General features: G+C 31.1%; 1 protein-coding gene across 4 annotated transcripts in view; it reads right to left on the reverse strand.

Moving 5' to 3' along the window:
* LOC130448099 (RNA-binding protein 25) overlaps window positions 1-12,623 on the reverse strand; it is a 37,967-nt gene continuing 25,344 nt past the window's right edge. For 2 of the 4 annotated variants that reach the window (XM_056785301.1, XM_056785299.1), the window contains exons 6-14: window positions 11,623-11,771; window positions 9,835-10,149; window positions 9,618-9,773; window positions 8,145-8,295; window positions 7,907-8,091; window positions 7,512-7,659; window positions 5,596-5,830; window positions 1,459-1,775; window positions 16-293 (exon numbers count right to left, since the gene is read on the reverse strand). In XM_056785301.1, coding sequence (XP_056641279.1) covers window positions 201-293; window positions 1,459-1,775; window positions 5,596-5,830; window positions 7,512-7,659; window positions 7,907-8,091; window positions 8,145-8,295; window positions 9,618-9,773; window positions 9,835-10,149; window positions 11,623-11,771 — 1,749 coding nt within the window. In that variant the 3' untranslated portion in view covers window positions 16-200. Of the gene's footprint in view, window positions 294-1,458; window positions 1,776-5,595; window positions 5,831-7,511; window positions 7,660-7,771; window positions 7,834-7,906; window positions 8,092-8,144; window positions 8,296-9,617; window positions 9,774-9,834; window positions 10,150-11,622; window positions 11,772-12,623 lie in introns of those variants that run through there. The other 2 variants (XM_056785300.1, XM_056785302.1) reach the window with 2 other exon arrangements.

Genomic DNA, 12,623 nt, shown 5'->3' on the forward strand with positions numbered 1-12,623 from the left:
ATAGTACAACCCAGAAACAACTTTTTTTTATTATGCGATAAATACAGTTGAGAAAAAAAAAAGTAAATAAATGATAACAGAACATACAAAAATATGTTTATCAATTCTGTTATATTATTTCCAAGGTATGACAACTTAATCGTTTAAATTAAAAGCTGAAAGTTTTATATATACACAGTACAAAAAATCGTCTTTCTGAATTATTTTCCTAAACCCAACTTTTTTGCTTCTACTTCGTAAATAAGCAATCGCCACATTTTCACTACAAACACTTCTGCTTCCTCATCTAAAACCTAAAAACAGAAAACATACGTTAGAGTGATTAATTACAAAATATAAGTAGAAAATTCGTTGTTACTCAAGAGGAAATTATGAGAATATTGATGAACTGGTCAACAGTGTTTTCGGTGCCTGAATTTTTACAGTTAATTTCATATAGAATTGGCGACCTGAATTCATATATATGGCTTTAGATTTTATCCAGCAGCTCATATTTTGAAAAATTATCATTTTAATGAAATAATTCAAGTAAAACTCATGAGTGAAATAAAAAATTACAGAAATATTATCATCATATGATACAAATATTTTATTAGTTATAAAGACAGAAGAAAGAGTCATTTATGAGACTAACGACTCATCAGTTACTCAGTGAATACTGTATAAATTTCGTATGTATTTTTGTGCATATTCCATCGTCTTGGATAGCGTTCCTCTATAATTTTCATGTCTAGGTGAAATATTTCATCATGTTCTTTACTGGTGTCTACTAGGTTTCCTAGAAAATGATCCAAGTGACTATGTAAATAGTGCACATGTTACTCCCATGAAATACGAAACTAATAAGCATCTCATTTACTAGTTCTGCCTTAGAATTGCCGAGAAAATGTTTAACACCTCCAGCAAATAAAGTCCAGGCTTTTCGTTCAGTTTCATTCAATGAATTTACGAAGACAGGATTCTTTAATGAGCTGTCTTATTTATGGACTTTCAAATATTCTTGTTTTAATTTTCTCCTTGTTCAAGTGTGGCATTTTTTTCATTTATATATGTAAAGCATGATCCATTTTTATCAACAGCATTCACAAACTGCTTCATAAGGACCAGCTTGATATGAAACGGAGGTAAAATGATTTTCTCTTGTTGAAATAAGGGGTTTTTAATGATATTTTTTTTATCCCATTGATGTGCTTTGTCTGCTATCCCAGAGGCAAAAAAGCAAGGATTTAGGGTGCTTCCACTTTGTTGTCCTTTATCTTTTTCAATACCAAAGCTGTAGTGTTCTATTCTTCTTTCATTTTTGTTGAATGAGAAAAAGGTAATGAACCATATTGGTTTTATTTTAAACTTCGCTTAAAACTATCATGAAATAGCCGCCAATCATCAGAAAAATATTCAGGAAGAATAATTGTTAGTTTAATATCGATTTATATTTAATACTTAAGTTCTAAACCTTACCATCTGTACGTCTTCGAGAATGACTTGAGGCTGAGATCCAGCTAATACTTTTGAACAAATAAAATCTACAAGTGTCGGTTCTGGTTCTCCGATATATTCTATAATTTTTTTATTTATCCACGGTCGAATTTTCTTTTCCATTAGAACATTGTCTATTGCACTCCAATCCAAATTATATGCAAATAGAGCATCTTTTTCTGTGGGAATTTTTTCTATTAACGATTTGATATTTTTTCTTTTTTCTTCTTGTGATTTCGACTCTTCTAATTTCTTTTCTCCGTTTTCTTTACTCTTTGATTTCTTATCTTCATTATAATCTAAAAGATGTAAAATATTATCAAAAAGGCGATAAATATTATTTCTGCTGTATAATTTTTCATTCAAAGGTAAAAAAATCATCATCATCAAGGTGAGATATTTATAAAGTAAATCAAAATTATGATTATTAAAAGATCATCAGATATGTATTATTAACTAAAATTAAATAATTTTTGTCTATTTTAAAAAATAAAAAAAAATATCCATATATTTTAATAGTCTAAAGTCAAATATATTAAAAAACAAAAAAAAATAACATCATATATAAAGTTCATTGTAATAATTGCGATACTGCTTATATAGAACTAACATCATAGTATTTCGAAGATGGATTAAAAAATCACCAATACGATGAAATATATTACACAGCATTAAAAATTATGAAAAACATACAAAATGAAAGAATTTTTAGAAACTGTTTATACAAATCTATTAATGATTATAAAAATTCTATTTGATTAATACCTCATATAATTCTAAATTTAAGCGTTTATTAAAACTTAAAGGAAAAGAGCCGAAAAAAATTAATTAATGATTTTGAGTATTGATCATAAAAAATATCGCAATGGATTATTAGAGAATTACAGTGATTTAACAAAAAATGTACCAAAAGGAGTTGGAAACTTGATAGTATATGGTATGGTTCTACTCTAATCTTGGGTAATAATAAACGACAATCTGGATAAATCTATTGGTATTTCCAGTCAAAATTATCTCTAACAGCTGAAGCCACACTTTTCGATGTTCTGGGGTTAACGAAGATCCATTTGCAGACACCCTGGGCCTTTAAGTAGTCTCCTTATTGTGTCATTATTTATTTCTTGTTAGCGATGAAGCGATGTAGACATGCTTAACTAATCTTTGTCTTAGCACTTAATGCTACAAAAATCCATTCTGATTTGCATCAGTTGCATCCTATGGCCCTATTCTTTTTTGGAAAAGTCGAATTATTGGTGAGCATGAGGTACATTTTTTTCTCAAGGGTTCATTTAAGTTACTAGTCGATAATACAATAGGTCATAGGAAAATGTTTTTCTGGCTTGGAGACTAGACTTACAATGCCGCCAAATTCGCTCCTTTGGTCTCCAGTGTAATCGTTTAAAGTTAATTTCACCTTTAACAAATAACCACCCTGCTAATAGACTATATATTAATTATTTGTTGTTTATGTAATATTAAGTTTGAACACCAAATTTTGATTCAATAAAGTGTCTCGTAAAGGTTTTTTTTGTCATTCTATATACGTTGCTAAGAAAAATTAAACAGAAAATGATTGGATACTGTTGCCCAGATAGGTTTTGTTTGGATGCCGTAATTCAAATACAAATAATAAAATCAGATAAATTAAAAAGATAATAATAATAATGGGAGAAGAATTTGGATACATTAAGAAAGAAGGATAGAGTAGAGTGAGAGAAGGGTTGAAAACTGAACTGAGAATATGAGAAAAGCATTGCCAGCATATAATAGTTGGAAAGCGATAGAAAGAATAAAGTTGTAGTTTTTTTAGTTTAAAATCAAAGATCCTTTAATATCTATTTATTTTTAGAAACTAATAAATGATAGAATTTGAAAATATTCAAAAAAACGTTAAATATAAAAATACAAAGGTAAATTAAAATTTGAAATTCTGAACTGAAGAAATGTTTTAACAATTTATCCAACATTGAAGCCATGACTGGTGTAATGTATCTTAGGGCTAACCGATGATGGTTGACCATATTTTTTGTATTAAAACATCAATATTAATTATTAATAATATATAATAATAATAATAATAATAAATTAATAATTTTGAAAAAACTATTTATTATGGTAGTAAAATAATTCATCCGACTACTGTACTCGACGAATGCCTCATATCCATTTGCAAACCGCTTTAAATACCAAAATCCTATTGTACCCAATAGCTATAAATGATTATATTTATGGTAGTTAGAGTAACATCAATATAAAATAAAAGTAAATAATTTGGTATCTTATTAGAAATTCAAGCGTCTAAGGGACACTTGGAATCGCTTAACTATGACGTTGGTTCCCATTAGGAGCGGTCAGTGTACAATAAATCTTAACGAATACAATAATAAATTGAAGTTAGATAAATTTATGATTCTTCCCAGTTATATTAATATAAGTCAAAAATTAAGTAATCCGAGACGATACGTTAATGGGGGGTAAAATAAGGGACACTTTGTTCCATTTAACTAGATGAATAACATATCTTAATGGTTCCCAATACAAGAGGTTGTATCTCAGTCAGGGTTGTAATCGTGCATTGTTGCCTAATTTAAAATAGGAAGTTATTAGTCAGAACAACTGAAAGCATTTTTGATCTGGTGATCATGGCCTTCTCAATGTAAGTTATGTAATGTAAGAGATACTGAACACATTGTTAACACTACCACTACACCAACACTTACAATTAACACTGTCTAATACGTGTTACGATAACCAAGTTATTTCATCCAGAGGCTGAAGATAAATTGTTACAATAAATTTGTTATCGTAGTGTGTAAAGTGTAAATAGTAGTAGTGTGAACATTGTGTTCAGTATGAATTTCACTAATGGTTCCAGGAATTCCAAAAACGACTAAATTGTCATGATAAGAAAGTCTTTGGCCTATTTTTCAAGTGTTTTCCTTTGTACATCATTTTGTAGAGATTCAAAAGTTTCAGTGCCTTCTTGTAAAATTCGAAGTTTACAGTTGTTCCTCTATCACATTGTGTCTTCACAATCGAAAGAAACAATGACCATGACCTGATGTTCTACTTTAACTGACAGACCTTTAAAGGTTTGTTTATGAACTCAAACTTTACCTAACTGAATTACACTACTACTAAATAGATCATCATATCACTTTTGAACAGTCTTCAAAGTTCCTACACAACTAACAGATAAATTTCAACATTTTTTTAACATCTTAAACCTTATTTTTTCAGCATGAAACAAAACTTAATGCCTCGTTAAGATTTATGTTTCACAATAGAAACTGCAAAAACAATCTTTCTAAAGTAGCTGTTTACACTACCACTTAACCAACACTCACAATTACATTGAAGCGCATTTCGACCAAGACATTTTTAACCAATTTAATTCATTAATTACTCATAAATATGCATTAAGTTTTGTTTCATGCTTAAAAAAATGGTTAAAGATGCTGAAAAATGCTTAAATTTATTTGTTAGTTGTGTAGTAACTTTGAAGGCTGATTAAAAGTGTAATTCAGTTAGGTAAAGGCAGATCATTCTTTGACTTCATAAAAAAATGAAAGTGAGATAAAAATTAGAGGTCTCAATTGAAAACCAGTATTTCATCTGGCCCTTTAAAAGGTCTGTCAGTTAAAGTAGAACATCAATGTCATGGTCATTGTTTTTTTCGATTGTGAAGACACAATGTGATAGAGGAACAACCATAAACTCCGAATTTTACAAGAAACCTTTGAACCTTTATAAAATGATGTGCAAAGGAAGACACTTGAAAAATGGGACAAATAATTTCCTATCATGACAACGTGGTCGTTTTTATTCGCGAGTTTTTGAGTTTTCTTGTCTTTTGGAACCCCTGAATCCGTTGGTGATATTCATACTGAACACACTACCACTACACTATGATAACAAAATTATTGTAACAATAACATTCAGCTTCTGAAGACAATAACTTGGTTATTGAAGTGTGCTTCAGATATACACAATATAAACATTACCAACAGATTTCAACCATAATGAATATTGTATTCCTGGTGATATTAATAAAGGTTCAGTGTTATAATGTATTGAAGAAATTTATTGTATTTAAATAGTATAGGTACGTATACTTACCCAACGGTACTAATTTTCGTTTCTTAACTTGAGTATTACTATCATCCTCGTCGGGATTGAAAACTTCTCTAAGGTTTGATTTACGTCGCTTCGAATCTCTCGTTGGCGATTGCAAGGTGATAGGTTTGGCTAATGTTATTTTCATACCAGTTCCCGTAGTCGGAGTAGCGTGATCGTCATGGTTCGATATAAATGAATGTTTCGAGTCTTCATCTGGAGCTTGTACTTGTGTCCACTAAATTCAAAATATATAATCAATATTATGGTTAGTGTTTTTCATTTTTTGAGTTTATACAAAAACAAATAAAATCTATAGTAATGTATGGAAATTAAACCAAAGTTACAAAATTGATGTGAACATGTGGAAACTGGAAATATAAAATATGAAATATTCATGATGGAAGAAGTGATTGGGAAAGACTATATTAGAGTTTATTTATACTGAGCTTTTGTTCATACAGTTAAAATTTATGGAAACGCCATTATGCTCGTCATAAAAGATGTATAAACGCCTTTTATCTGGATCCTTTTGCTCCTATAAGAAAGAAAAAAAGGAAAAGCTCTATCGAGGTTTTTCCGAAGAATGGATCACTAAAAATAGTACTGAATATTAGAAATTAATGGATCTAGATTCTTTTGGAAGTACGAGGAAAATCCAGTTCTAGAATACTTCACAACTGCGAGCACATCTAAACAATGCCTCTAACATTTGAAACTAGCACATATATTGGAGATCATTTAAAACTGTGGAAACAAAAATGATAGCTTCGATATGTGCACAAAAAATCTTAAGGTTGTATCTACATCTAGAAAAGTACCAGAAGATAAGGATAATATGGTAAAACAAAGAAAAAAACCAAAAAGAAACCAAGCAAATAAAAAATATAGTAATAGACAGAAAAAAAAAATTGAGAAAATTTAAGATTACAGCCACTAGGGCTTATCTGTAAAGGGTGTTGTGCAATATAATCCCTAATCTACAGCGAGGAAGACACCAGAAGAGAAAAAAAAATCGGACAACTAAGAAGAAAGCTCAAAAGGGAGAAACCAGAAGAGAAGAATAATATGGTAAAACAAAGAAGAAAACCAAAAAGAAACCAAACAAATGAAAAAATATAGTAATAAACATAAAATTAGTTGAGAAAGTGGGGGAGGGGGAGAAAGGGAACAACTGAAGAGATGAAAAATTTATGAGAACCAACAAGAAAGTTCAAAATTACAAACCCAAAGGCTCATTTATACAGCGTGAATGACAGCTATTGGGACAAACGATAAGAGTAGAAAAATAGTATGCACGAGGGTTGTCCAAAAAATAAGGTTGCCGAAGACCTTTGGACGGTGGGAACACTGAAGTGGGATTTAGCGAGACTAGGGTCTAGCTTGGTCCTCTTTTTCTTAGTTCTCACCCCGGAGAACTGTCTACAACGTTCATTCTTGTCTTGATAGCAGCGAAAGATGTCGCTTTCATTCGATTTTCACGCCAGGTGAGTATTACTCTCTATGATTCGTTTTTTGTGAGCAAAAAACGTACCTCCGGTTGACATTCAATTCCAACTGTGTGAGGTATATGGGAAAAAGTGTATAAGTGTGCAGCATGTACGCAAATGGTGCAGAAAATTCATAGACGTCCATGACTTCTACAACTCAAGCATGCAAAAATGCATTGATCTAAGCGGTGATTATGTAGGAAAATTGAGGGAAGTCTAAGCTTTCTAAGCATGTATAATTCAATGCCAATAAACATGTTTTTCAATGTGAGAATTCATTGGGATCCTCATTTTATGGACAGGCCTCGTATTATTGAGAAAATGATTAGAAAACAGAGTCAGAAGAAGGGATAACAAAGGAATGTTTATAAGAACTGTTCTAATGGACTTTATTCTAGAGGCTTATATTAATAAAAAAGTATAATTTACCTGGGCGGAACTTGAATTGTCCATCGATATACTGTCGGGTTCCGGGGGAGCTGGACTGTAATGATTATCAGCTTCCATATCACTATCACTGTCAATTGGTTCAGCTTCGACTGCGGCCAATTCCTGTGCTGCTTGTTCCATAACATACCTTTAAAGTAATTTAATTTAACAATATTTTTAGAATTAACTATACTATTTGTTTTATATATATTTTTAAACAAATCAATTTATGCTTGAGAAACTTCAATGAGTAATCTTACTGATCATGCAGTTGTCTTCGTTCTTTAAGCTTTCTCCAAGTATTCTTTTAAATAAATATTTCCTAAATGAAAAAAATTATTACAGAATTACGTTCGATGGGCAAATTATTATCAGAATATATTATCGTTTCTTACTTTTCCCTTTCTTCCCTTTTTCGTTGCCTATCTCTCTCCCTGTCTAACTCACGAATTCTCTCTCTATCTCTAGCTCTCTGTCTTTCTAATTCCCTCTCTTTTTCTCTTTCTTTCTGTTTCCAATGTTCCAGATTGACATCGATCAGTAGTTTTGGTTTATACTGCTCTTCCCTTTCTCGTTTAGCCTAAAATTTAAAAAAAAATTACAAAATAGGAAAAGATCTAACGATCAATTTACCTTTTCAAACTCCGCATTAGGATCTTCATGTTCCCCAGCGAATATTCTATTTTTCAATTCCTCTATTTCCTCTTTTTCTTTTAATCTGTCACGGTTGTCTAATTCCGCTTCTTTTAATCGTTCTGCTACCCTTTTTTGTAACTCACGCCCTCTGTAATGGTATAATATGTATAAAATCCAAAAAACATTTACTTTTATTATCTGATTTAATAAATATTTGATGCAGTAAATAAATAAGAGAATTTTACACAAATAAACTTGAGAAAATGAGATATAACAAATTTTGACAAATATATTTGTTAAATAAAGAGCTAATGCAGAATTAAAGTAATTAAATGGATTAGTTAGTTAGTTAAGCCAGCTAGAATACTATGAATCAATGGTATATGGGCCCAAAATGTGCTAATGGGTGAAAGAAACCACTGGAAGACTTACGACATATTTAGAAGAAGCAGTGGCAACTTTTAATGATAAACAAAAGATGAAGAAAAGTATTGAAGATTTTTGATTCTGTTGAATGAAAAAATGGTTGTGTTTATACAGGCAAAACAATTTGGTAGGCTTGGCAATAACTAACTAAGGTTATAGTCTTGTGGGTTTAACTTTTATTTTATTACTGTGTTCTCAGTGTATTAAAGAAAAACATTGTTAGTTACAATCAACAGTGAACGGTATGAAATGTAAAGTAATTATATTAATTAAATATTAACATTAAAGCTGGGAAAAACTCCAGGGAGAGACAATATAATTGCTGAAATCTGTAAATATACGGATGAAAACGGAATTACTAAACAAGATAATGCAGCAGGAGAAAATACCTTTGGAACCTTAATATAAAAGTTTCGACAAAAGAAATTGTAAAAATGTGGCAGGTGAAAATTTTAGAGGAAGACCAAGAAAAACAAGGGTTGAAATTGTGAAAGAAGCTGCTGAGATGAAAGGAATAAAAAATCAAACGAAAGATAGAAAGACACGAAGAAAAAAATATATGGCATGAATCCCAATCAAAACACCGCACAGCCACCTGGCTTAGGATTAAATGAAAAAATAATGAGGATTAAATAAATATTTCTACAGTAGGTTGGGACCGAATCCAGAGCTCTATCCAAAAAGACTTTGATTTTAATTAAGTAAATGGTATTATGATAACCAGACATTAGAAGTTTTTCAAAATTCGAAAAAGAATTATGAATTTTGGCATTAGAAGGTGGTACATTTTTCATTTATAAAAAATGCATTATTTCAAATAAATGTGTGATGACCGCATGTGAAAAAATATTCCCAATGTAGCTCATACATGTCATAAGAGACTATTACAACGGGTATCCTACACTCCAGGATGGAGGTTCGACATAGGGATGACAAAAAAATCTCAAGTTTTAAGGAATCCAATACTGGATTTTAAGATTGTTTACTCGATTTCAAGCTAAAAATGATTTAGTAGTAAGTACTAAATGAATAAAATATGCTCACTTATAATATTTGACGTCATCCCTTTCATCGTCGTAATCTTCGAGGAACTCTTTCAACCTTTTGGCGTCACGTTCTCTTTCTTCTTCTTTAGATCTCTCTTTTTCCCGTTCTTTTTCATATTCTTTGGCTTTGCGTCTTTCTCTAGTTTCCCATGCTCTGCAACATTTCAATCAAAATTTTTTAAAAACTTTCGAAATACTAATTTGTAGATACTGACCTCAATCTTTCCTGATACGCAGCTTCTTTTTCTCTTGCTCGTCGTTCGGCTTTTTTCTTTTCTTTTGCCTCTTCTTCCATTTCCTTTTCTTTCAACATATCTCTGGTACTTCTTCGGTCTTCGCGATCACGATCCTTTTCGCGGTCTCTGTCCCTTTCTCTTTCTCTATCACGATCCCTTTCTCTATCTCTTTCTCTCTCCCTCTCGCGTTCTCGTTCTCTCTCCTTTTCTTTTTCACGTTCACGTTCCCTATCTCTCTCACGTTCTCTTTCCTTTTCGCGTTCCCTTTCCCTTTCCCTACTCTTTTCATGAGACCTACAAAAATGTAAAGCATGTATGAAAAACAATATGAAAAGAGAAAATTTATAAAACATTCGATTGGCCAGTCATGAAACATGAACACAAAACAACTGCAATAAAAGAATATGAGGTAGAAATGTCAGGTAATGACCCAAAGCAGCTGTTAATCAATACAACAAAAGAATTGTTGCTTTAATAAGATGATCTCGATTATATTATTTTGTTTTCCATGAGTTACTAATATTTTAAAGAGTATGAGACTAATTATGACAGCAACTGCATCAAAGAATGATCTGGAAATTTTTCAATTTTCAAATGAACGGACCGTCCATATTATATGCAGATGTTTTATCTATGATGGTTTGTACGTTTGTATGGGGACGATTTAACGGAAGTGTGCCATTTTAGAGGTTAACCACACTTTTGGTATAGTGATTATATTATTAGTTTTTCCATGTTTTTAGTACAATATGTCAAAAGATATTTTTAATAATCATATTTCGTTTTTTTGGGCAAATGTGGGGAAAAAAATTTGAGTGTATATTTGTAAAATGGGTATTGCCATTGATTAATGCTGATCAAAAGCTCGTTCGTATTTTTCATTTCGATATGACAGATTAGATAAAACTTGGCCATACAATTATAGCTCAGAAACAGAAATGCGTTAGAAATAATAGACGAACGTGCTTTCAAGAAATCAAAAACTTTTTTAGGTCAATAACATATGGAGAAAATTGTTATTGGGTAAATGTGGTGAAAAAAATTCAAGTGTATATTTACAAGGTGCTGATCAAAAGCTCGCTCTCATTATAATTGTTTGAATATCTTAAACGTGATCCGAGTGAATTTTCCCGTCGATATAACACAAGAGATAAAACATCCGATTATATTCCAGAAACAAAACTGCGTTCAAAATAATGAAGGAACGTGTTCTCAGGAAATAAAAAAGAAAAAGAAAAGAAAATTGTTTTTGGATAAATGTGGTGAAAAAAATTCAGCTTTATATTTGCATGGTGGGTACCGCGATTTCTTGATGCTGATCAAAAGCTCGCTCGCATTAAAAATTGTTCGAATATCTTAAAGCGTAATCCCAGTTAATTTTACCGTCGATATAACACAGTTTTGAAGCTAATAAGTTCATGGCCACAGTTTTTTGAGATTCCAAAGCAGTAATCATTATTTAGAAAAAAAGGAAAACAATAATTTTGCGGTTTAAGGAAAAAATTGAGAAATTCTTCGAGGAAAATAGTTTTTTTTTTTAACGACAATACGTCTGACCATAGTTCACTATTGTTGCAGAAAAATTAGCCGAACTCATCCGCCATATTTACCTGATCTAATTCCCTTTGTTTACATTCAATTCTCGAACTTAAAAAAATGGCTTACGGGATAAAGAAAATAGTTAAATAAAGAGGAGATATTAGATAAGAATGTAAAATATTAAGATGAAAATATAAAATGAAATCCAAATTTTTATAATGTATTTACCTAGATCTTGATCGACGTCTTTTCTTGTCGTCTTTATCTCTTCTTCTATTCGGACTAGGTGAGTGAGTTTGTGATCTGTCTCTATCACGAGACGATTTTTCTTTTTGCTCTTCCTTTCTTTTACGGACTTCTTTCTCCTCCTCTTGTTTCTAAAAAGAAGTACTTTCATTTAATCGCGAGTATAAAGAGGATATAACAATAAATATTTCATACCGTTGCCTTTCAAATTATCTTTTTTTTTATTTAGGGAAGAATTTCGCTGTAATGGAGTTAACACATTATTAATAAATTTTGACAGTTGCGAAATTAGTCTGCGAATTAGATAATAGACCAACGAGTATGTCTTTTTAACCATGAAACTTTCGATGGTAAAATATGAAAATTTAAATGTAGATTTGCTTCATTAAATGTTGACTGTTGACATTTTATCGCCTACGAAATTAAAGACGATATAAAACTTTCATTTAAAAGGTAATACTAGAAACAAAAGTTCTATCCTATTATACGAGGTGTAGCTAATAAGTAACCGAAACTTATAATTTATTGAAAAAAGTATATGGATGGTTGTTTGTCTGCACCATGCGTTTTTGAGTGGCTTAAGCGTTCCCAAGATGGTCGAGAGGATATTGTAGATCATTCACGTCCAGGTCGACATTCCAGGTCAAAAACGAAAATTTCAATATGCGATAAGTGTGTGCGGAATTGGTGGCTGAAATCATCACATTTGAACAAGTTCACAGAAATATTTGTATTGAGACTCTAAATGCGATAGAAATAGACTCAAATTTATTAGAAAAAGTAATAACGTGCGAGGAATCTAATCTGCATAAAAAGAAACAAGATTTGAGTCTGTTGAACTTCACGAGAAGATATTGAAGATTATTCACATTCAGGTCGTCCTTCCAGGTCAAAAACGTAACGTGACTTACTAGTATTTCGATTTAAGTAGCTGACAAAAAAAGTTTAGTAAGTTTTTTCAAACAATTCAAATAGACTGGCAG

The sequence above is a fragment of the Diorhabda sublineata genome, chromosome 8 (genome assembly GCF_026230105.1).
Source record: "Diorhabda sublineata isolate icDioSubl1.1 chromosome 8, icDioSubl1.1, whole genome shotgun sequence".
Lineage (NCBI taxonomy): Eukaryota > Metazoa > Arthropoda > Insecta > Coleoptera > Chrysomelidae > Diorhabda > Diorhabda sublineata.